Source organism: Schistocerca gregaria, chromosome 3 (genome assembly GCF_023897955.1).
Source record: "Schistocerca gregaria isolate iqSchGreg1 chromosome 3, iqSchGreg1.2, whole genome shotgun sequence".
Lineage (NCBI taxonomy): Eukaryota > Metazoa > Arthropoda > Insecta > Orthoptera > Acrididae > Schistocerca > Schistocerca gregaria.
The window spans coordinates 524,724,377-524,751,196 of record NC_064922.1 but is presented as its reverse complement, the minus strand read 5'-3'; the positions used below and the strand labels follow the sequence as shown (position 1 = coordinate 524,751,196).

The 26,820-nt window shown below is 39.4% G+C and overlaps 1 protein-coding gene across 1 annotated transcript in view; it reads right to left on the bottom strand.

Annotated features, from left to right (window-relative positions):
• The window catches only part of LOC126353992 (dynein axonemal assembly factor 11), a 214,485-nt gene that overhangs the window by 166,866 nt on the left and 20,799 nt on the right, over positions 1-26,820 (bottom strand). Inside the window, exon 2 of the mRNA XM_050003297.1 lies at positions 3,168-3,335. Coding sequence (XP_049859254.1) covers positions 3,168-3,335 — 168 coding nt within the window. The remainder of the gene's footprint in view (positions 1-3,167; positions 3,336-26,820) is intronic.

Genomic DNA, 26,820 nt, shown 5'->3' with positions numbered 1-26,820 from the left:
AGATATTAACCCTACTGAACATGCTTGGGATAGATTGAAAGGGGCTGTTTATGAATGACGTGACCCACCAGCCACTCTGAGGGATCTACGCCGGATTGCCATTGAGGAGTGGGACAATCTGGACCAACAGTGCCTTCATAAACTTGTGGATATTATGCCATAACAAATACAGGCATGCATCAATGCAAGAGGACGTGCTACTGGGTATTAGAGGTACCACTGTGTACAGGTATCTGCACCACAACCTTTGAAGGTCTCGCTGTATGGTGGTACAACATGCAATGTGTGGTTTTAATGTGCAATAAAAAGGGCAGAAATGGTGTTTATGTTGATCTCAATTCCAGTTTTCTGTACACCTTTCGGGACTCTCAGAACCGAGGTAATGCAAAACTTTTTTTTGATGTATGTATTATAGTAGGTTTTAAAAATGTAATGACCCATGACAGTTATAGCACTAATCTACATATTGGGCTAAGAACTGGCCTTGAAGAGAATCTATTTATATTTACTGCGGTCCTATTATCCTTTATCTTGTGTGCAAGAAAGAACCCCATCTTTCCTTGCACTAAGAAATTACCAGTTTATCGGCAATTACAATGGCTTATGCTGTGAAGCAATATTTTTCCAGTTACAGAGAAATTCCAGTGTTGGTGATGTATGAAATTTGCTGAACTAGGAGTCCACCAAAAATGTTAATTACAGTAGTTGAAACACTGGCGGAAATATATCATCATCTAAAAATTTTCCACTGTGAGAGACATGCTATAATTTAATGATTTCAATGCACTAATGTGTATTAGTTTAAGATTATTATCCTAAATTCATATGTGTGTCCATCCAATGGCAAGTTCTGGATGAAGATTTTTTGGAATATAATTTAATGCTATTTTTTGCAGTGCATTTTGAAGACTCAGGTTATTAACTAACAAAATCTGGTGAAAGTTGATACAGTTTTCTACTAGGTTGTAATAATAGTAAATGGTACAAGTGTCCACAAAAGGATTTTGTACTGCTTTTAATTTACTAAATGCTATGGTTGGGTTTACATACACTTTCTAAAGGTTAGGTTAGTTTAACTTAGTATGTATATCCAAAGCTCATGTCTCACCCTGACATATCTAAAGGATTCAAGATTAGACTAGACGTGTAACTGACTAATCAGTCCTCTTTTTGATTATTCCACATTTCTAATGGAATGCCTGAGTAGCTTCCATACGAAATATTCTAACGTCTTGTCACAAAAAAGGAACTACTTTTTTTTATGAATAATTACTGGACTGATATACATAAGATGGACATATACTAGGTCAAAAGCTAGTAGACTCTGTTGTTATAAGAAGTAAAAGATCATGACACGTTGGACATGACAAATGCCTCAAAATAAGATGCAGCTACTTTGGTACTCTTTAAGCATCAGAGACGAAGCTAGGGTCATAATAAATGAATATATAATTTATATAAATATAATATTAAAGAAGTTGGTTCTAATATAAAGAGATATTGTGTCAGTAACAGAAGTGATTCAAGTAATTAACAATTGATTATTTGACTTGAAAAAAATAAAAAATGAGAATAATGATAAATAATAACACAAAAATGTACATACTTCACTGATGTGTAACTTCCACTAGTAGCTTTTAAGAAGCAAAATGTAATGATGTGAATTTTTTAAGTAGAAGGATAATTAAATATAGAAAAAAAACTAATATAAAATATATTTACTGTATGCCATACACAAGTGTAAAAGAAGATTCTTACAAAAATGCTTAAGGTTTGAATTAGATTATTTAGGAGTTAATAACACACTTAATCTTATATTAAAAGTCAAGTCTTTCAAATAATTTGCAGATGCAAATTTGTATACATATGATACTTTGTGATAGTGCACATATTTATTTTATGCTTTATTATTATTTGTTTGTAATACTGGCAGTGATCGGACTTTATGTTACAACAAGTGCAGCACAGAATTTCAAACACCACATGGACTGCTTAAGAAGAGCCTCTCAGTAGGCGATGTTTAGACTCATCAATGAACAACATCCATCAACATTGAATTTATGGAGAATTTTAATATTAATGATACCTCCACACCGGAAGCATACCTCCACACTTAAATCATATCTGTACATGTTCATGTAATAAATGTTCATTGTTATATAAACTGGCTGAAGAGCATTTCAAAAGTTGAGGAGAATAATTACTCTATACAGAAACTAGTTCTACATCAAGAATTTTTTTTTTTTTTTTTTTTTTTTTTTTGTATTTTGTCACTCAGAACCATATCTAACAGCAAGCATCAAAATTTACTTAATGTGAAATAACCATATGAAACTAAAGTAGTTGCAGAAAAAACAGGTGCCAGACTGGGAGTCAGTGAAAGAATCCTAAGAAATGTACTACACCCACACTTGAAAAACCTTTGTTTTGCTGATTTCTGAGTATTCTTCATCAGTCTGGTAGGTCTACCATGCAGGTTTGGCATACAAGATAGACAATATCCAAAGTATAGTAGCTGGTTTTATCATTGGTTCATTTACTAAATGTAAGTATTATGGATACACTCATCAAACTCCAATGACAGATATTACAAGAGAGACATTGTGTATCACAAAGAGGTTTACTGCTAATATCCTGATGGTATGTGTTCCAAAGGCAGTCAAGCAATGTATTAACTTCCTCCCACATGTACTCATATAATGACCACGACAATAAAATCATAAAAAATCAAGCTCCTATGGAGGATTACTAACAGTCATTCTTACCATGCATTAGTGTTAACTAGCAGTAATTAGTTTTTATGTTAAAAAGCCTATCAAATAATCTAAATATTTACAGGAAAAATGGAAAAAAGACTGTTAAATGAGATACCCTCTGCTACACAACCTACAGGGGCATGTGGAACATAGAAGTAAATGTGGGTACCATTGATAATCTATTCCAACAAGTTGTCCCAGTATTTCCCCAATCAATGTGGATAAAACATTTAAAACTTAAAACTTATTGACCAGACTGGTATTTAAAACCCACTACACCTTTATGTGCAAATTGAACATTACTTAACACCTTCCTAGATCCACAATAAATGATATATTTTGAAAATGAGAGGGGAACATACATCTTCTTGCATAAAAAATGTTGTATACAAATATTTACATACTACATACCAATTCGAGCAATTAAGTTTGACTGCAGAAGAAGTATCTGAAGATTTCGGCACCAATTCTGAATGTGTTCAATCTTCTCAATGTCTTCTTGATGTAGGCTTATCTCTTCTAAAGTGGATATTTCCCCTTCATTGTGTTCTGATCTTTTGCGAATTAGTTCTTCTGTAACTGCTTATAAACATTCATTACTTTTAACTACTAGAAACAAATTTTTAATTGACTACAAGAGTTAGATCTTTGAAAAATAATGAGTTACACATATGTGCTCACTATGTTCCAAATGATAAAACATGCTACAGCAGATGACGAAATTTTTGCAAATGAAATAAATTACATAAGTAGCTCTCAAGCTTGATATACAAGGTCTGTTCAAAAAATTCCAGGACTTTATCCACAAAATTTTTCTACGCTTACCATTTACTTTAATGGTGTCTTCCAAAATACTCTTCTCCACAGTTGATACACCACTCCCAATACCTTTTCCACTACCCGAAATAGTCTTAGTATGCTTCTTGCTAGATCGCTTGAAGTAACATCTGCGAATTTTCTTTTATCTTGTCTATTGTAGCAAATCTACATCCTTTTAACAGGGTTTCCGACTCAGGAAACAAAAAAGAATATAAAAGAAGTCCGCAGGCAGTAAGTCTGGAGAGTACAGAGCGTGAGACAGCACCGTGATTTTCTTTTTTGTGCAATAGTCATGCATCAACAGGGATGAATGTTTAGGTAAATTAACGTAATGCAAGAGCCATGAGTTGTCTCACCACATTTAAGACTGTTTCCTTCTCACATTTTCTCACAGGCATTGCAACACGTCCCGATAGTACCATCGATTAACAGTTTGCCCCTGTGGCATGAATTCATGATGAACTAATACTTCAAAGTCAAAGAAAATTATCAGTATGGCTTTGACATTTGAGCTGACCTGACAAGCTTTTTTTGGTCTTGGAAGAACTCTCCCAACCCATTGGGAAGGTCGAACCTTGGCCTCAACATCAGAACCATAGATCCACGTCTCATCCCCAGTTATGATGTTCTTAAGGAACATCTCATTCTCATTTGCACAATACAAAAGCTCTTCACAGATGTGAGGCGAAGTTCTTCCTGGTCTTGACTCATGAGCTGTGGGGTGAACTTGGTGACAAAACGACGCATTTCAAGATGCTGTGTCAGGATTTCATGACATGGTCCAACTGAAATGTTAAATTCTTCTGCACTCTCTCAGACAGTCAGTCTTCGATTGGCACGCACAATTTCCTTGACATTCCTGACATGAGCGTCATTGGTAGACATCGAAGGGTGTCCTGAGCAAGGGTAATCTTTAACTTCCACCTGGCTATTTTCAAAGCATGTGAACCATTCGTAACATCCAGTACAGCTTAAGTACTCATCACCATAGGCTTCCTGCATCATTTGATGCATCTCTGAATGGTTTTCTTGAGTTTCATGCAAAACTTAATACAGACACTGTAACATGCCAGGCTGTTTCCTCACCCGGGCCACCACATGTAACGTTCCAGGACATGTCCTTGTATTTGTGCCTCTTACTAGTTCACGTCACAACCGTATGTACCAGTATTGAAACATTTCCTCACCCAGCAGATGGTGCGCAGTGTTCTCGACCTACCTTGCTTTGCTTATTCAACATTGTCTTCCCGGTAGCTGCATCCGTCTCACCTAAATCACACTGAAATTAAGAAGCCAGGATTCTAGATTAAGTTTTCCAAAATAAAAAGTCAAGACCATATGCATTGTTGAACATTTGTCAACCACAGTGTGATTTATTTGTTATCACTCGCACACACAATATTCATGTGACCAGGCCTCTTACACGTAATCATCACAGTAGGTAGGTCAAAAATTTCCAGTTTTTAACCATGTTCGCAATTACAATTACCGGAAAAATTAACCAACTAGCCACACTTTTGCTCCAAGAGAATCTGACCGAGAACTAACTTGAGCTGCACCAGCTCGGACCTTATATAGACGAGCGTTTGAATATTTGACTATTTCTGTTAACATATTATGGTTTATAATTTCCCAGGGTTAAAATGATCCTTTCTTACTGGTTTTGAAGTTAACTATTGGGTGTTATTATTTAAATAACATGAGTGAGTTGTATCAATGTAAATACGCGGAACTAACTTATGCATCCGCTGTGGGAATTCCTGACTTATATCCACGGCAGCCCTTTTGAACAATAATTTTTACATATCCAAATTTACCCACCTCTCAATTAATGCACTTAATAAGTTGAGACCGGAGTCACTTTATGTAGAAAAATAAAGGTAGCAAAAGCATTGAAACAGATCTCGGAATTGTTGGGTAGTTTGGTCACAACTGGCACCAAAAGTCACACAGGCCACAGGCTTTAAGTCTTAATATCCATTTAACTAATAGACTTATAGGTCAATTTAAACACCCTGCTGGAATCAGCAAAATTTAGGCTTTCTTTTGGATGCAGTCCAATAGCTGAATTTGATCTATTAGCTCACTCAAATTTTACTTAATATGTATTGCACAATATACGTCATTGTCCATAACTGTCAATAGTATGCATTTCCAATAAAACTGACTAGCTCATTACTTTCAGAATAGACATCAGAATGTACCAAAATAATAGATTTTACTAGGGAAATCCTATTCAAAATATTTCCGAACTCCGTACTATGAGGCTGAAGGCCACAGAATCCGTAGTCGGAATCTGAATAGTGAAAATAAAATAAATAAATAAAAGTTCACTGCTTAACCAAGCCACTGAAGGAGTGCAAAACCAAAACAGGACAGCAGTGGGCAACCCTGCTTCGTTACAACACGTTGCTCCTCTAACTCCGGCATCTCAAAATTTGCAAACTGTGCCAAATAACGTTCTACTCAATACAGCACTGAACAAGAACTAACAGACATATAACAATGAAACTTTCAGCAGTTACACATTAAACATGGGTGTGTGGCAGGGATGCCAACCACATTTCTCTCCAACACACCACTGGTGCAAAATTATGAATGTTCTGAAATTTTCTGAACAGACCTCGTATAAATGAGATGAACATAGAATGAAATTTAATAATAACCATGTTATGTGAGAATAATTTTCTTTCTGAAATCATGAAAAAGGTCTTGGTTCTAACAATATGCTTAACTGTATCTAATAACTAGCTCCCCAGGAAGAGAAACACATTGATTCAGAGTGCAAGACATTGCTCTACTCAGTGCATCCTTCACACCAATTTCAGCTTCAGTTTTCATCAGAAATAGAATTTTGTAGAACAATGAATGGCAGAAGTGAATAGCTTGGAAAGTTACAATAAGTTCAGATATAGTATAAAACTCAGAAATAGTTGTAACTAATTTCAATTTCTATTTGGTTCAAACATCTTATGTTAATTTTTTAAACACGCACTCAAGTAATAAGGTGTTGTAAGCCTCATAACATAAAAATGATGAGTACATGGAGCTTTATAATACTGTGAAGTATCAGTGAAAATGCCTGACACAATGACCAGTATTCATTATCAGGAAAGTGTCAAACAATACAAATCATTCCCACCTAATGAAATATGAAGCTGTTCTATTACTGATTATTTCACACAATTTACGGAAGGCTCTAACTCTGTTATGACAAAAAATAATAATTTTCTCTGTACAACACAGCAATAAATGTGCATTTTTGCACTTACTCTCACATTTACATATAAATTATGAAATCGAAAACAAAACTCTGTTCTAGATAAATTATGGTATCTCCAAATTGAGACACAGTCCCTTTTTTAAGAATTTTTACTTCTCACAACATGGTGTAAGCAATTATCATTAAGTGAGATTTTGTATTCATGAGAATGATGTTATCTAATGCTGCAACCACCAATGTTAGCAATGACAGAGAATTAGTCAATACCAGCTCCAAGCTATCCCACTTGTAATAATTCTCTGTTGTCAGCACCCCCACATAAATGGCCATGTTCTCATTAGTTTCTTTGTAATCTAACAGATCCTGGTGATACCTTAAGTCAAAATGTGTGGGTTTTTTTAAATAAAAAGTAATAAACATGAAAAATATGTCATCTCAAACAAACTTCTCACCCTTTGGACCACCATTTTTTTATATGTTCAATGTCTCCTGTCAGTCCTAATTGGTGTGGGTTCCACACAATTAAGTAATATTTTAGGATGGATAATATGACAGTTTTGCAAGCAGTCTCTTTTGTAGGCTGTTTACATTTTCCCAGGATCCTACCACTCAAAAAAGGTCAGCCATGCGCATTACTTACAACTACGGCCATCCACAGAAATTTATCCAAATGAGGGAGGAGGAGAGGGACTCTAAAATTGAAATTTTCGGGATAATTGTTTGGATTAGTGTCATCCTTCAAGGAGTAAATTATACAGGAGAACAGAAACTTATTTTATCTAGACTTTTTTTTATTAAATCTGTGAGTATAACTAATTTTAAGGTTAATGATGGTAATCTTTAACATGGAAAGTGACTTTCTGACATGACCACACACCGGGTTACATTTTTTCTAGTAGCACAGTGCATTTGGAAACAGAACTCCATCTCTAGAGGATATGTATACAAGACCAGTGATAGAAAAAGGTGGGAGAAGGGCTAGGGCTCAGACTGCTCCATGGAGCCTGTACCTCCCACATTTATTGGATATTTTTTTAAAGTGTGGATTCAAGAAAAGCAGGTTCAATTTATAGAAGTTTCAACTTATGCTAAGAATGCCATCTCCTCTGTTTAGCAAGTAACGAGAAAGGGTAAAACAAGCACAGGTTTCATTCCTTTGTGAGTCAGTCTCAAGGCAACTAGAAACAATCAGGTATGTCATTCGGGGGGTTGCGCTGCTATTGGCTAACACGTGTGATGTCATCTGGAATAGTGTTCTACCACGAGAGTTTAACACCAGCTTCATGAATTACATGTTGTTAAGTGCTGAAGCACATCATTAAGCATTAATTAAATTTAAGACTATAAGAAATAAACACTTGGAAACTGCAAATTGGAATATTAACAATATGAGGGAAAGATAGATTGCTACTCACCATAAAGATGTAACATGTCCCACCCTCTTTGTGTGCTGTCCTCTGCCAATGCAGCTGCCAGTCTTTCTCCTTCTCCTGTCCTCTATTTTCATGTTTTCTGTTTTAGCTTTTGTGTTCAGATGCCTTATTCTAATGAAGGTTCTTGTTATTGGATAGGGAGACACCACTTTGAGATGCATTATTGGAAACTTTAACATTACTGTAGAAATTACCTTTTGCAACAGTCCATCACACTTAGTCACATGCCACCCATGAAAAATGCAAAATATCACTCTGAACTTCTTTACTTTATTTAATCAGTAAAGTGAGGGAGAAGTGAGCCCACTCTACTGGAGATTGCAGAGATCCAGTCATTACTGGTGATATAATTTGAATCCAGAAGAAGTTTTTCTGCATGCCAGTGTGCTTGCATTTCAGTGCTACATAACCTGCAAGATATTTAAATGCAGCTTGGGATTCCCAGTCATCACTGGTTGCTAGTTCTTGTTAGCTGAAATTACAACAATCCAAATCAGCAGCCATACTTCCAGTTATGTTGATACACAATTCTGTTGTGATGAGCTTTATGAAGTCCTGTTCTGATTCTTCAGTTGGAGAAGCGTGACAGCACCAGACTAGTAATCTCAATAACAGACAGGGGTTGTCTTCTGTATTTCCCATCAGTATTAGAAGCTGCTTCAAAAGGTGTTGGGTTGTTGTAAAATGTGCCTAGACCACAAATTTTAGAAAAAGAGTTCTCCAAACAATCTGGCTTTAGCCTGCAAGTCAAGATACAGAGAACTCCCATATTCTGTACATCACTGTAAAGTCCAAAGAGAGAGTTTGCTGAAACTATGAAACACTTCTGGAATGACAACAGGCACTGCATGATAGAACAAATCTTGAGGAACCTTTTTAGTGTGTTCTCTTGTCTTTGAAAATTAAGGCCTCAGCCACTTTGAAGAGGCATCTAGTCATCCTCAGGAATCCTTGAGTTTAAAACAACAAAGTTGTCATTGGTCAATTCAATTAAATATCCTTTCTTTTCTTTGTTTAGCACATATTTAACAGCTTGGACACAATGATGTGAAATAGTTGTGCTGCCATTCGTACATTATGTCAAGCTCATCATATTACTTCTGCATGAACCTCCCTAATGTGATGTGCGGTGCTTAAATCCATGCTCTGTATTGCTAACAGATTTTCAAAAAGCTTCTCATTCAAGAATGTGATGTTGGGCAGAATTACTCCAGAATTACACCAGAAGCTGTTGCATAAATTAAAGGCACTAGGAGTAAGGGGAGTGGTTCTCAAATGGTTTCGTTCATATCTAGAAAACAGAGAACAGTCCGTAGAGGTCACACATGTCTCCAGTGGATCAAAGTACATTGAGAAACATATATCTGATCCACAACATATCAATATTGGGGTCCCTCAAGGAAGAGTACTAGGCCTTCTATTATTTCTGGTGTATATAAATGATTTCCCGCAACATATCAGCCATGGAGAGAAGATATTGTTTACAGATGACAGCAACATAGTAATCACCAGTACGAGACCAGCACAAATGTTGGAAAATTCTACTAAAGTGCTGAAGGATGTACACAAATGGTCTCAGGAAAACAAAATAACACTCAACGTAAAGAAAACAAATACAATATGCTTTAGAATGAACAGAAAACAGAGTCCCTTAAATTTAAAACTAGATAACATCTCCATAGATGATGTACATACAACAAAATTCTTAGGGTTGCACATTGACAGCCAAATGAAATGGAACGAACATGTTATGAAACTCTCAAAAAAGATATCCACAACATGTTATGCACTTAGAGTCCTTGTATCCGCATGCAGTAGTGAATGTTTGAGAACTGTATACTTTAGTTATGTTCATTCAGTAATCAGTTATGCTATTATTTTCTGGGGAAATAGTGCTCAGAATTTACAAACAGGATGTAAAATGCAAAAGAGAGCAGTAATAATTATAACAAAAAGTAGTAAGCGGCCCATTGCAGAGAACATTTCAAAATGTTAGAAATTCTAACTGTTACTTGTGAATTTATATTCCAAACCACAGTGTACATCAAGAAAAATATAGAAAATTATAGCACAAATAGCAGTTTTCATAACTATAGTACAAGAGCAAGTCACTGTCTTCACCTAGACAGGAAGAGTAAACACAAGACTCAAAATAGCTTCTTGTATGAAGGTGTAAAACTGTATAATAAACTGCCACAGAAAATAAAAGAAGCAGATAACACATACCGCTTTAGGAAAAATCTTAAATTGTTTTTGCAGAAACACTGCTTTTATACTATAAGTGAATTCCTTAGTACAAAATGATTGTAAATAGCTTTTGTTTCACAATATTTACATAAGGAGCAAAAATGATTGTAAATAACTTATATGTCACAATGTTTAACTACATGTAACAACAAACTGTATAAATATATGAATGTATGCAACTGACAACATCCATACATTTTAAAATGTCCACAGATGGCTAAATAAATAAAAAATAAATAAATAAATCTAAAATGTGGTTTCTAAGCAATTTAAGCAAATTCAGGACATCACAGAAAATCCACACTCTTCTTGCTGAACCCATAGGGTCTGAAAAGTAGGTTTCAGTTGTGAAAACTCCTTTCAGACCTTTGAGTTGTTCTATCCCATATCACAAATTACTGCTGCAATTTGGGTTCCAGCTCCTTCTGACTGCTTGACATTTTTTGGTGGCAACTCACTTGCCATGGAAATATCAAATTCAAAACATACAGGCTGTTCCCATGATGGCAACAAGTCACAAACCATTGCCACCATAACATTTTAGTTTATTCCTAAAATAACATTACCTGAAGAATCACAGCACACGTGACCATTTATATTCATATTATTAAAACATAAGACTCCTATTTTCTCTAGTGGTTTGAATGTTTCTGTCTTAGCTTTCATAACATCCAGAACTGCTTTCAGAATTCCAGGTCTGCACTTGAATTGTTTGGCCCATTTCTGAAGTGTTGGCCACAAGGAAAATGGCAGTACTTTCTTCACAAGTAAGTGTAAGCTTTGGGTGAGAAAGCTCTTAAGATGAGAACATTAGCAATGTCTGTTGGACCACACTTCACACTCTTATTATTACTAAGTAAAGACTGAATCTGGCCTGATGTGAAACACTGAGATAAAAAGCTATTTACCTTATCTCTAATTTGTTGTTCTATTGTAGAAGAATCACATCTATTTACTTCCACAGTATTTTTCAGACACTTGGCTTTCAGGACCTGATTACTTCTTTTTAAAGCATAGTTTTCTTTCCTTATCAGTTGTATTTCAGTTTTTTAATCTGTCTATTTTCTCTTTAGCAGTGATATCTAGTTCAAGAACTATCTCTGTGCTTATCAAGTGATAAAATTTAATTTTATAAACTAGACAGCACTCACTTTTGTACTCTTCTCTTTTTACATTGGATATCTCTTGATGATGTTACATATCAATAAAATAAATCTATTTTAAAATAGAATTATTATTATTGTTGTAAAAATGAAACCTCTGGAAGTGCTATAACAAATTAAAGTGTGAATTATTCCAAATCCGATAATACATAGACATGTTTCTGAAGGGAATGAATATCTGTTAGTCACATGAGCAGTATTCTTGCTGGTGCTTGTGACAACCTTGAATGTATCCCAATGCCAATTTGGAATTTTTTGTGATGGCACAACATAACAATTTTTAATTTTCTTCTCAGAGGCAGCCCCAGAAGCTCATTTTTAAAGTCTCATTCATAATCCTTGGGGAGCTAATGATTTGAACAAATACTTCATTATTCACATTAACAGGATAAGCTCTTTTACAGTCTCATACCCATTGTACTGTAATTCTCTATCTTTCTGAAATCAATGATAAGTAACATCCACACCAGTAATGTCGTACAAGATATCAGTAATGGGCTAGGTAAAAATATCTGCATTAATGTTGCAAACATCAAGTCTTACCTATCTGACAATTGACAATTTTGCAAAAAGGTCTTGTTATGACAGAAACAAGGAAACCTACAGTATAACCTAATGGCATTCTTTGGGGGCCACCCCAATGATCTTTCATGTGAACAGAGTAGTTTACATGCACCAGCTCTGTACCCAACAACAGTGGGTATGGGAAAAGGAAAAAAGAAAGATTGGGGTCTCTTTTACAGCATTCTTCTGCAAAGATCAGTACTTAAATGCAACTGCAATAAAGGAAATGGTGACATTCACCACTGAATGATTTACCATCAAAACAAATACACTGCCTGACAGAGAAAGTGAAAGACTCAAAAGGAGAGAAAGAAACACAATGAAACTTCACATGTTGAGAGGATATGTGATACTATGTGTACTGCAGAATCCTTGAAAGCAAGGCTGGTTGGAGGGAAGTGGGAAGGCAAAGGAGGGAAAGGGGCAAGCAGGGAGGTAAGTGCCTGCTTTTGGATCCTTCTCACATTGCTTATGATGGAGATTATGTGATAATTCCATTACACAAACCTAAATGATAAAGTTGGCTGTACCATAAGTGCAACCACAATGGACAGGTACCTGTGAGGAGGCCAGAAAATGTGGTTCCCAAAGAGAGGCAGAAGCCTTGCTGTGCTGGTACTGTGAATGGCTGTATGCAAAAGGAAACTACATCCCTTTTTTCTGAGGGCATGCAGCTCTATTGCCCAGTTAAATGACAATAAATATCCTGAAAGTAAAATAGTCCACCATTGGTAACTCTGCTCTGAGACTCCTCAGAAGGATGTCATAATCAGAAAGAACAAAACTGGATGCTACAGGTCAAAGTGGGGAATGTTAAACCCTTTAATTGGATAGGTAATCTAGAGAATTTAAGAGAGAGTCAGATATAGTGAGAACTAGTGAAGCTTGGTGGCAGGATGAACAGAACTACTAATCAGGTGCATAAAGGGTTACAAGTACAAAATCAATTGTGGGTAATGCAGGAGTAGGTCTAATAATGAATAAGGAAATAGTAATGTGGGTTAAGCTACTACAAACAGCACAGTGAATGCTTTACCACAGCCAAGAGAGACACAAAGCCAACATTCTCCACAGTAGTACAAGTTTATGTGGCAACTATCTCGGCAGATGATGTAGAGATTGAAAGAATTATGATGAGATAAAAGAAACTATTCAGGTAGTTATGGGTGCCACAGCTAAGACAGACACAAAGCCAACATTCACCACATTAGTACAAGTTTATGCGGCAACTATCTCTGCAGATTATGTAGAAATTGAAAGAATGTATGATGAGATAAAAGAAATTATTCAGTTAGTTAAGGGAGAGGAAAATTTAATTATGATGGGGTACTGGAATCTGATAGTATGGAAAGGAAGAGAAGGAAAAACAGTAGGAGAATATGGAGTGGGGGAAAGTAATGAAAGAGGAAAGCACCTGGTAGAATTTTGCAAAGAATATAACACAGCAACTGGCAAAGTTGCTCTTCTTGGGCATAATCTTGGTTTCCTTGCATAACATCCAGTTTTCCAGTACCTCCTTACAGCTCTGGAAATTGTGGAAGGTGCAGTTTGTAGCATTTCTGATGAAACTGCAACCATCTACCACTGGAACAACAGCTTTTGCCAGCATATTCACAGTTTAATGAACTGTTTGCTAGAAAGCTGATTACAATAAACATAGAAAGATCCCACAAACATGTATGACTGAACTGGAAGCAATACAAGGCACAACAATAAATGCTACAAGAGTGGGAAAACATCACATTCTCACATCCAGAGATGCTTTTTTCAGGTTGAGCAGGAAAAAATGATTAAGGTTAATGCAATAAGCAATTGACACATCATTTTTCTTTTTCAGAGTGATGCTAATATTGTATCAAGAACATACCCCTCTCAGAATAAAGGATAAAGTGTTACTCTTAGGTTAAATGGATAATTACACATCATTTATTATGTGTTGTGGGAAATAAGTAGAGGACAAATGGTTAGCTCTGAGAGATGAAGTAGTAACAGCAGCATATGATCAAATAGGTAAAAAGAAAAGGCCTAGTAGAAATCCTTGGATACCACAGGAGATTTCCAATTTAATTGATGAAAGGGAAAAAAATAAAAAAAATGAAGCAAACAAAGGTGGTAAAAGGATATACAATTGTTTAAGAAATTATATTGACAGCAAGTGCAATGAGGTTAAGCAGAAACGGCTAGACAACTATGTAAGGCTATAGAAGCTTATACAAAAAGGGAAATAACATGTACTGCCTACAACCAAATAAAATAAGCTTTTGGATGAAGGAGAACCAGCTGTATGAATATCAAGAGCTCAGGTGTCAAACCAGTATGAAGCAAAAAAGGGAAAGCTGAAAGATAGAAGAAGGAAGGAATAAATAGAAGGGCTGCACAAGGAAAATGAGCTTGAATGCAACATTACTGAAAGAGGAAGTAGATGAAGGTGAGATGGGAGACGTGATACCTGCGAGAAGAATTTGGCAGAACATTGAAAGACCTAAGCCAAAAAAAAGGCCCTGGAGTAGACGTCATTCCCTCAGAGCAACAGGCAGAACCAGCCATGATAGAACTATTCCATCTGGTGTACAAGACGCACCAGACAAGCAAAATACCCTCAGACTTCAAGAGGAATGACATAATTACAATTCCAAAGAAATCAGGTGCTGACAGAAGGAAATATTACCAAGTTATCAGTTTAAAAGATCATGGCTACAAAACACTGACATGAATTGATAAAAGAAGATTGGAAACACTGTAGAAGCTGGCCACGTGTAAGGTCAATTTGGGGCCTACAGAAATTTAGGAACACATGAGGCAGTACTGAACCTAAATTTAGCTTAGAAGATAGGTTGAATAAAGGTAAACTTATGTTCAGCATTTGTAGAGTTAGAGAATGCTATTGACAATGTTTGGAATTCTGAAGATAGCAGAAATAAAATACAGAGAACAAAAGGTTATTTACACCTTGTATGGAAACCAGGCAGCAGTTGTAAGAGTATGCCCATGAGATGGGAGATCCATGGACCTTGCCATTGGTGGGAGGCTTGTGTGCCTCAGCAATACAGATAGCCGTACCGTAGGTGCAAACACAACGGAAGAGCATCTGTAGAGAGGCCAGACAAACGTGTGCTTCCTGAAGAGGGGCAGCAGCCTTTTCGGTAGATGCAGGGGCAACAGTCTGGATGATTAACTGACCTGGCCTTGTAACACTAACCAAAATGGCCTTGCTGTGCTGGTACTGAGAACGGCTGAAAGCAAGGGGATACTACAGCCGTAATTTTTCCCGAGGGCATGCAGCTTTACAGTATGGTTAAATGATGATGGTATCCTCTTGGGTAAAATATTCCGGAGGTAAAATAGTCCCCCATTCGGATCTCCGGGCGGGAACTACTCAAGAGGATGTCGCTAGCAGGAGAAAGAAAACTGGCGTTCTACGGATCGGAGCGTGGAATGTCAGATCCCTTAATCGGGCAGGTAGGTTAGAAAATTTAAAAAGGGAAATGGATAGGTAATAGTTAGATATAGTGGGAATTAGTGAAGTTCAGTGGCAGGAGGAACAAGACTTCTGGTCAGGTGACTACAGGGTTATAAATACAAAATCAAATAGGGTTAAAGCAGGACTTGGTTTAATAATGAATAGGAAAATAGGAATGCAGGTAAGTTACTACAAAAAGCACAGTGAACGCATTATTGTGGCCAAGATAGATACGAAGCCCACACCTACCACAGTAGTACAAGTTTATATCACAACTAGCTCTGCAGATGATGAAGAAATTGAAGAAATGTATGATGAAATAAAAGAAATTATTCAGATAGTGAAAGAAGACAAAAATTTAATAGTCATGGGTGACTGGAATTCGGCAGTAGGAAAAGGGAGAGAAGGAAATATAGTAGTTGAATATGGACTGGGGGTAAGAAATGAAAAAGGAAGCAGCCTGGTAGAATTTTGCACAGAGCACAACTTAATCATAGCTAACACTTGGTTCAAGAATCATAAAAGAAGGTTGTAAACATGGAAGAAGCTTGGAGATACTGACAGGTTTCAGATAGATTATATAATAGCAAGACAGAGATTTAGGAACCAGGTTTTAAATTGTAAGACATTTCCAGGGGCAGATGTGGACTCTGATCACAATCTATTGGTTATGACCTGTAGATTAAAACTGAAGGAACTGCAAAAAGGTGGGAATTTAAGGAGATAAACTAAAAGAACCAGTCGTTGTACAGAGTTTCAGGGAGAGCATAAGGGAGCAATCGACAGGAATGGGGGAAAGAAATACGGTGGAAGAAGAATGGGTAGCTTCGAGGGATGAAGTAGTGAAGGCAGCAGAGGATCAAGTAGGTAAAAAAAACGAGGGCTAGTAGAAATCCTTGGGTAACAGAAGAAATATTGAATCTAATTGATGAAAGGAGAAAATATAAAAATGCAGTAAATGAAGCAGGCAAAAAGGAATACAAACGACTCAAAAACGATATCGACAAGAAGTGCAAAATGGCTAAGCAGGGATGGCTAGATGACAAATGTAAGTATGTAGAGGCTTATCTCACTAGGTGTAAGATAGATACTGCCTACAGGAAAATTAGAGAGACCTTTGGAGAAAAGAGAACCACTTCTATGAATATCAAGAGCTCAGATGGAAACCCAGTTCTAAGCAAAGGAGGGAAAGCAGAAAGGTGGAAGGAGTATATAGAGGGTCTATACAAGGGCAATGTACTTGAGGACAGTATTATGGAAATGGAAGAGGATGTAGATGAAGATGAAATGGGAGATACAATACTGTGAGAAGAGTTGACAGAGCACTGAATGACCTGAGTCGAAACAAAAAGGCCCCGGGAGTAGACAACATTCCATTGGAACTACTGACGGCATTGTACATTTCATATATTGGTATTTATATACAGGCTGAGTGTGGCAAGGATGTGGCAGGTAGTTGGCTATAGCATTATTGTAGGAACCATCCCAGCACTTACATGAAGTAACTTATGGGAACCACGGCAAATCTAAATCAAAATTTCTCTGCACTAGCTGAAGAACGTTCATTCATGAAGTTTGCTAGCTGGAGTGCATCATATATTACTTAATCCCCATGCCGGATGTATGTTTCATGCTATTTTTACTTTTATTTTTAGTTTCTTTGAAAAATCTTCATGTGAAAAGGGAAATGCAGAGGCTCTATCTAGACATAGTGGGAATCAGAGAAGTGAAATAGAAGGAACACAATGACTTCTGGTCAGATGAGTATAGAGTATACCCACAGCAGCAAAAAATGGTGTAATGGGAGCAGGATCTGTTATGAATCGTAAGGTTGTCAGAGAGTGATTTACTGTGATCGGTTCAGTGACAGGGTTGTTCTCATCAGAATCAACAGCAAACCAACACTACTGACAGTAGTTCATTATATATGCCAATGTTGCAAGTAGAAGATGAAGAGATACTGAAAGTATATCACAATGCTGAATGGGTAATTCAGTATGTAAAGGGAGATGAAAATCTAATAGTCGTAGAGGACTTGAATGCAGTTGAAGGGGATGGAGCAGAAGAGGAAATGGTTACAGGAGAATACAGGCTTGGTAGTAGGAATGAGAGAAGAGTAAAACTAATTGTAGTAGGAATGAGAGAAGAGTAAAACTAATTAAGTTCTACAACAAATATCAGTTAGTAATAGTGAATACTCTTTCCAAGAATCACAAGAAGAGGAGGTAAACCTGGAAAGACTGGGAGATACAGGAAGATTCTAGTTAGATTACATTATGGTCAGGCAGAGATTCCAAAATCAGATATTGGATTGTAAGGCATACCAAGGAACAGATGTATACACTACTCAGAAGTTAGTAATGATGAAGAGTAGGTTGAAATTTAAGACTAGTCAGGAAGACTCAATGCACAAAGAACTCAGATACAAAAGTACAAAGGAATGAAGAGATATGCTTAAAGTTCTCTGAGGCTGTAGATACTGGGATAATGAATAGTTCAGTAGGCAGTTCAGTTGAAGAGGTGTGGACATCTCTAAAAAGGGAAATCATGGAAGCTAGGAAAAAAATATAGATACAAGGAAGATAATAACTGCAAAGAAGCCTTGGATAACAGAAGAAATACTTCAGTTGATCAATGACAAAAGGAAGTACAAAAATATGCAGGGAAATTCAGAAATATGTCACTTAGGAACAAAATAAATAGGAAGTGCAGGAAAACAAAGACGAAATGATTACACAAAAAATGTTAAGAAATCTAAAAACAATTGGTTGTCAATTTGTCTGACTCAGCGTACAGGAAAGTCAAAACAATCTTCTGTGAAATTAATGGCAAAGGCAGTAAAATTAAAAGTGCTTTGGGAATTCCACTGTTAAATGTAGAGGAGGGAGCGGATAAAGGGAAAGAGTACATTGTTGATAACATGATAGAAGATCATTGTCCACCAGCATGTCTACTGGAGGGGGATGGATGCCGCCACCACCCAGATGGTGGCCTCATGTCTCTCTTGTCAACGGCACCAGTTGGTGCCCCCTCAGCACCTGTTCCTGTGGCCTCCTGCTCCTTCTCCTTGGTCCACGTCCAGTTTGCTCTTGGAATTCGCTGGCCCATTCCTCAGCTCCTCCTGGTTTATCCTTGTGGACGATGGCAGTGGGTTTCCTTATGTCTCCCGAATGTCCTCCACAACGCCCACCCATACCACCCAAGCTCTTTCCCGCATCTTTGCCAGTGAGGGCCTTCTGGAGACGTTGGTGATCAACAACAGCCCTCAATTTACATTTGCTTAATTAACCTCTTTCTGCACCACCCTGGGCATCCAGCTGATTCATACTGCTCCCTTTCATCCTGCATCTAACGGATTAGCCAAACGGTTTGTCCGTACATTCAAAGTCCAGATGTCAAAATTGCGTCCCCAACATTCCCTGAACGGCACCCTTACCCTCTTTCTTTACTCCTACCAGTCCACTGTTTAGGATGGGTCTTCTCCAGCTGAAAAACTTCAAGGCCACCCTGATCGATCCCCCTTGTCTCTCCTGTTTTCATCTCCTCCCCACCCAGCTCTTCTGCATTTGGCAGGGCCCCATTTTTCTTTGCAGGATCTGGTCTGAGCAATGGTGTTCACTTGGAATCATCCCCGGTGGGTTGCCACTAGGGTCTCGTTGCTCATCGGCCATGCTATAGCAGCAGCCACCCTTGACAAGAGCACGGTGTGCCAGAAGCACACCAACTAGCTTTGCCCCAGTGTGGTCCGGAGCCGGCTCCTCTGCTGTCTCCATGGCTGTCAGCCGTCAGGGATGATGGTGCTCCTCTCCCTGCCTGACCGCCATCTTCACCACCACTACCGGTCACACCCCAGGCGGACCGTCCATCAGAGGTCCCTATGCCCATGGAGGTGGATCCTGCACCTGCGACTATCTCCAGTCTCCTGGCGAAGGTGGACCCGGGGCCCGATTTCAAGATGAGCCTTCCACTCGCCTCTGGAAGAGGTGGTAGTGGGAGGGGGGGTAGGTCTGCAGTGGCCACCCACTACATATATTATAGCGCATACTGCATCGGCATCCCACTTCATGTCCAACCAACACACGATGCCTGCATCACAGGGCGTATGTTCACCAGGAAAACCTGCATCATCTGTGTTGTCGAAACAAATATTTACCGAGGGCCACAACATAAACAACGGCATTCAGGGACCACTACCCATTTGCAAAGCCTGCAGAACACCTTCACCAGAATTTGCAGCTATCCCAGGAACTACTTTGATATGCCAGGCATGTGATCGCAAATAGTTCCAGCAGATACATCCGCCAAATTGACTTTATAGGGTGGCACAATGCCGGCAAAGGGCAGTTTGATGCATGCTTGGAAGTGTACAGAGCTGCCACCCTGGCAGCCACAGAAGGATGCCTCTTCTAGCTGGCCATTCTCTTGCAGGTGGACCTGGTATAACTGACAAACATCTTGACATTGTAGAATTGTTTTATTGTGATCTCTCCCCATGAAGAGTCAGATCTTTTCTATTATTATTTGTTATTTTATGTTTGTGACGATCCACAGTTGGGATTGAGTCTGTTGTTCTATTCATGATTGTATTATTGTTTTGTTTTGGTGAGTCCAATACATTGTTTTCGGACTTGAGTTTTCTGCATTGCTATTCTGCTACCGCAGATATTTCACACACTTCCCTGGGGAACACCTGAAGTTACTTCTACATCTGAAGATGACTCCAACCAAGATAACACACTGCATCATTCCTACCAAAAAGTCCTTAATCCAACCACAAATTTCACTTGATACAACAAGTGATTATGCTTTTGGCAATAACTTTACATATAGTATTGAATCAAATGCTTTTTGGAAATCAAGAAATACTGCATCTACCTGAGTGCCTTGATTCAAAGCTTTCAGTACATCATGTGAGAAAAGTACTAGGTGGGTTTCACATGATCAATGTTTTAAAATTCCATGCTGGCTGGCTTGGAGGAGGTCATTCTGATCAGGATACCTCATTATGTTGAGCTCAGAAAATGTTCTATGATTAGAACAAATTGATGTCAACGATATTGGACAGAAGTATTGTGGATAATTTCTACTACCCTTCTTGTACACAGAAGCGAATGGCTTTGCCGCAGTGGTAACTCCGGTTCCTGTCAGATCACTGAAGCTAAGCACTGTTGGGTTAGGCTAGCACTTGGATGGGTGACCATCTGGTCTGCCGAGTGCTGTTGGCAAGCGGGGTGCACTCAGCCCTTGTGAGGCAAACTGAGGAGCTATTTGATTGCGAAGTAGTAGCTTGGATCTCAAAAACTGACATACAGCCAGGAGAGCAGTGTGCTGACCACATGCCCCTTCATATCCGACTCCAGTGATGCCTGTGGACTGAGGATGAGAAGGCAGCCAGTCGGTACCTTTGGGCCTTCATGGGCTGTTTGGAAGGAGTCTTGTACACAGGTGTGACCTGTGCTTTTTTTTTCCAAGAACTGAGCATGGTATTTTGTTCATGGGATCTATGATAGATTGCACTTAGAAGAGGGGCTAACTCATCCAAACATTCTGTATAGAATCAGATAGGGCCCTGGAGCTTTGTTCAGTTTTGAAGGTTTCAGCTGTTTCTCAAAACCACTGACACCAATACTTATTTAATTCATCTTTTCAGGGGTACAATGGTCTAATGGGAGCAATTCTCCTGTGTTTTCCTTCGTAAAGGAACATCTGAGAATGGGGTTAAGCATTTCAGCTTTCGCTTTGCTGCCCTCAATATCAGTCCCCCTCTCATGTGCTACGGACTGGACACAGCCTTTGGTACCACTAACAGCCTTTACATATGACCAGAATTTCTTTGGGTTTTGTGAAAGATCATTTCACGGTATTCATAGTAGTCATTGAAGGCATCACACAGTGCTCTCTTGTCAACCAAATGCTTTTCATTCAGCATCTCTCTATCTACAGCCCTATGCTTTATTTTTACACCTATTATGCAGTATTCAATTTTTCTTTAGAAGTTTATTTACAGTGACTGTATACCATGGAGCGTCCCTCTCATTACGAAATGTTCTAGTGCATGTATCCAGTGTATGGTCAATTGTTCTTTTAAACATAAGCCATAGTTCCTCTACATGCTCTTGCACTATGCTGAAAGTTTCAAGTTCCTTGTCGAGATATGGCAGTACTGATTTTTTATCTAGTTTATTGAATATATATATATATATATATATCCTAAAGGAGGCCTAGTGAAAATGGAATGAAATGATTGAATGGCATTGATATCTGGGAGTCACCACCTGGGGAAGTTCAGCCACAAAGTTGCATGTCTTTCCGTTGATGCTACATTGGGTGACTTGCATCTCAACGACAATGAAATGATGATGAGGACAACACAACACCCAGTCCATGAGTGGAGCAAATCTCCAATCCAGCCGGGAATCGAACCAGGGACAACTGCATGGCAGTCAGATACAATGACCACTCAGTTAAGGAGGTGGATGCCTAGTGAAAAGATTGAAAATCGTAGGTATAAGAAAAAACATGTACTGGTTGCACTGAATTGTTCTGGAAATTAGTTGTGAGAGTAACCACTCACTGGAAACTCTACATATTGACCATACTATATGTTGTGCAACATCCATGTGTTACCGCTCAACACTGCTGAATGACTCCTGTGGCTCTGCTTCACACTTTCTTGACAGAACTCTTCATAAAGTGCTGGTATTTTGCACAAAAATAAGTCTTCATATTACTGAGGGAACATTCCTTGAGCTGTGCCTGATGTCATCCTGAATTACATATGCAAGCTTACATGTGAAAATGTTCCTGAGACCCAGAATGACCACTGCAAGAGTTTATTTACCCAGAGATTTCACCAGAGAGTCTAAACCACAGCTTACATCAGTGAACCCCACATTTTGCTTAAAAATACTAGATGGTATTCACTATGCAGTGAGCAGCTACATAATTCTGTAAATGAAACATGTTTGGATACTGCAATTAGTGAAATATTATGACAAGGACAGATTACCACTCACCACAGAGAGGAGGCATTGAGTCACAGACAGGCCGCATGAAAATGCTACTAAACATTTTAGCTTCTGACGAAAATGCCTTTTTTGGAAGCAGAAAGCACACTCACATTCGCACAAGCCCAATTTACACACACATAACCATTGTCTCTGGCCTCTGTGGTCTCATTGTAAGCTACAGATGTGTCTGATGTGAGCAGCAATCTTGGGTGGGTGATAGGGGTAAGGAGGAGGTGTGGGCCGAGGAAAGGGGAGGGATACCAGTATAGGAGTGGGGGAAGGTATTGTGCTCTCTGTAAGAGTGTGCAGGGGTGTAGTGAAGGCAGGATAGGGCTGCTAGATGCAGAACCATGAGGCCATGCATGGGGAACAGGAAAGGGGAGGGGGAGTGATGGAGGAAGGAGGGAGAGGAGGAGTTGAATGGGGAGCAGAAAAGAGAGATGTCAAAGGAGAGAAAGGGACAAGCCCTGTGCTGGCAGAATAGAAGGCATGTTGGGTGCTGGAGTGGGAGCAGGGAAGCAGATGGAGGACTGGCGCTAACAAAGGGGCTGGGGATGTGGGATACAGGAATGAACAATATGTTGTAGGGAGTTCGCACTTATGTAGTTCAAAAAAGCTAGTGTTCGTAGGAAGGATCCAGATGGCGCCATCTGTGAAGCAGTCAATCAAGTGAAGCACAGAGTGCTGGGCAGCATATTCAGCAGCTGAGTGGTCCAGATGCCTCTTGGCCACTGTATGTCAGTGGTCATTCATGTGGACAGACAGCTTGTTACTTGTCATGCCCACATAGAAAGCAGCATAGTAGCTGCAGCTTAGTTTGTAGATCACATGGTTGTTTTCCCTAGTAGCCATGCCTTTAATGGGATGGGACATGCATGTCACCAGGCTGGAGTAGGTGGTGGTGGGAGCATGTATGGGACAGGTCTTGCATCCAGGTCTATTGCAGGGAAATGAGCCATGGGGCAAAGGTTAGGAGCTGGGTGGAGCAGGGATGGACAAGGACACAGCACAGGTTCAGGTTCAGTGGGCATCGGAGTACCACTGTGGGTGGGATGGAGACAACAGTGAACAGGACATTCCACATTTGAGAGCATGATGAGAGGTAGTTGAAAATCTCATGGAGAATGTGATTCAGTTGCTCCAGCCATGGGCAGTACTGAGATGCAAGATGAGTGCTGCTTTTTGGCTGGGTGGTGGGTATGTGGGAGGTGGTAGAGGACTGGAGAGGCAAGGCATGCGACACATTTCTGGAGAATGTTGGAAGGTACCTTTGCTCTGTGAAGGCCTCAGTGAGACCCTTTGCATATTTGGAGGACTCCTCCTCATTACAGATATGATGATCATGGTTGGTTAGGCAGTGTGGAAGGGACTTCTTGGTATGGAACGTGGCAGCTGTTGAAGCAGTGATATTGTTGGTGGTTAGTAAGTTTGATGTGGATGGAAGTACTAATGCAGCCATCCTTGAGGTGGAGGTCAACATCTAGGAATGTGACTTGTTAAGTTGAGGAGAATCAGGTGAAGGAAATGAAGAAGCAGGTGTTGAGGTTCTGGAGAAATGTGAATAGGGTGTCCACACCCTTAGCCAAGATGATGATGATGTCATCAATGAAATTGAAGCAAGTGAGGGGTTTGGTATTCTGAGTGGTTAGGAAGGATTGCTCTAGATGACCCATGAATAGTTTGCCATAGCTGGTGCCCTGCACATGCCAATTGCTTTACCATGGATTTGTTTGTACACGAAGCCATCAAAGGAGAAGTGATTGTGAATAAGACTGTAGCTGGTTATTGTGACCAGCAAGAAGGTTGTAGATTCGGTGTCAGTCAGGCATCGGAAGAAGTAGTGTTCAATAGTGGCAAGGCCATGGGTACTGGGTATGTCAGTATAGAGGAAGATGGCAGCAACAGTGACGAGCAGGGCACTGTGTGATAAAGGAACAGGATTTGTGGAAGATTTGGTGGAGGAAATGGTTGGAGTCTTTTATATAGGAGCATAGGTTATGAGTAATGGGCTGAAGCTGTTGGTCCATGAGGGGCACAGTAACCAGCCGGAGATAGTGGCCATTTACGTGTGAACTCTTCTTGTATGAATGTGGGTGTGCTTTCCATTTCTGAAGAAGGCCTCTTGCCCAAAACCTAAATTGTTTAGTAAATTTTCCAGTTTGCCCGTATGTGACTTAATGGCTCCTTTATGTTGTGAGCAGTAATCTACCCTTGTCATAATATTGTAGTTATTCTACCCTGGACTTCCCATTGTTTGATTTTGCCTAACGGCTTTTCTTCCGTCTCCCAACCTAATGCTGCTTCCCGTAGTTACTATTCTCTATCACATACTTTACTCAGTGTTGATTCTTTTCATTCAATGCCCATCCCTTTCTTTCTATTTTTTCCTGTGTTTTACTATTGCCTTACAAACTGCACACCCTCTGATTTCTGAATCACAGTGTATCATGGTCGTATTGCGCAAAACATGACCACATGAGCGTGTGGATTGTTGTGGCATCTTGTGTGCCATACTGTCCTGTTATTTATTTGTTTCTTTGATCTCACTGTGTTTCCACATTAACTTCAGTTAGTTTTTGTCTGTCACTATTGGCCCTAGTCACTCAGGCTACACACATTTCCCCCATACTTTATCCATTTCAGCCTCTGCAATTATTTTCCAAGTAATTTTTACACATTTTTTGCCCTCCACTATGGACCATTGCTACTTCCATCTGCGCCTATACTTAGCCAGAACCCTTTGCCACATACAGTTTCTGTGTTGTGAATCACCTCACCGCCTATTCATGGGCCATCCTTCCCAACCACTTAGAAGCCCAAACCCCTCACCTGGTTCATATTTACTGACGAGATCTTAGCAAGTGTACTGTGGGTGAAACACCGTATCCACATTCCTCCAGCATATCAATACCTTCTTCCCCATTTACTTCACCTGGGCCTCCTCAACCCAACAAACCACCTTCCTCGATGTCCATCTTACATCAGTACCTTTGCCCATGTCTAACCTACCAACCACCAACAATATTTTCATTCTGATAGCTGCTACCCATTCCATACCAAGAAGTCCCTTCCATACAGCCTTGCCACCATTGGTTGTCTTATCTGTAGTGACAAGCAGTCCCTTCTCCATATATGCCAAGGGTCTCTCTGATGCCTTCACAGACCAAAGTTGCCCTCCCATCCTTGTTCAGAAAAAGATCACACATAACTTGCCTCTCCACTCCCCGACCACCTCCCACGTATAAAAGCCCAACCACAAAGGAGCACTCCTCCCATGACTCAGTACTAACCAAGACTGGAGCAACTAAACCACATTTTCTGTTATGGTTTTGACTACCTCTCATCAAAACCTAAAATGAGGAATATCCTACAGACTATCCTTTTCACCCTCTCACTGTGGTATTCTGCCACCCACCAAATCTACACAATATCTTTGTTCATCCCCACTCCACCCCTGCTCTATGCCTGTTGCCTCATAGCTCATACACTCCAATAGACCTATGCAGATGCAAAACCTGTCCCATATGTACTTTCATCATCATCTTCTACCCCAGTCATGTTACAGATATCTCCTATCCCACTAAAGGCAGAGCTACCTGTGAAAGCAGCCACGTGATCTACATACTTGCAACTGCTCCTATGTAATCTATGTGTATCTACTCCCATTGTCCTTTAGGATTTGCCTAATCATGTTAATGAGCTCTAAAAAGAACTGTTTCTGCTATATAGTTGATATGTCATTGCCAGGAGATCCTATGGATAGTCTGACTGCCTGTAACCATTGTTGCTCAATTAGCACCTCTTGAAGAATGGAAAGGTCGGTGGGACGCAGTGACAGATGTGCACCTGCATAACATCTTCTCAGGTGCTAAACTTCCAAGTGGATTCGACTTACCATGCAAGACCTGGACTACTCTCAACAGAATCCGCACTGGCCATGGCAGATGCAGGGATGCTCTCTGTACGTGGAAGAAGATGCCTGATCCAGCTTGTGACTGCGGGGCTCCATACCAGACTGTTCACCACATTGTCAGCGATTGCAAGATTCGAGCCTATCATGGCGCCAAAGAGGAGTTCCTGCTAGCAACTCCAGATGCAATGCACTGGATTGAAGGACTGGATATTCAGTTGTAAAGACAAACTTA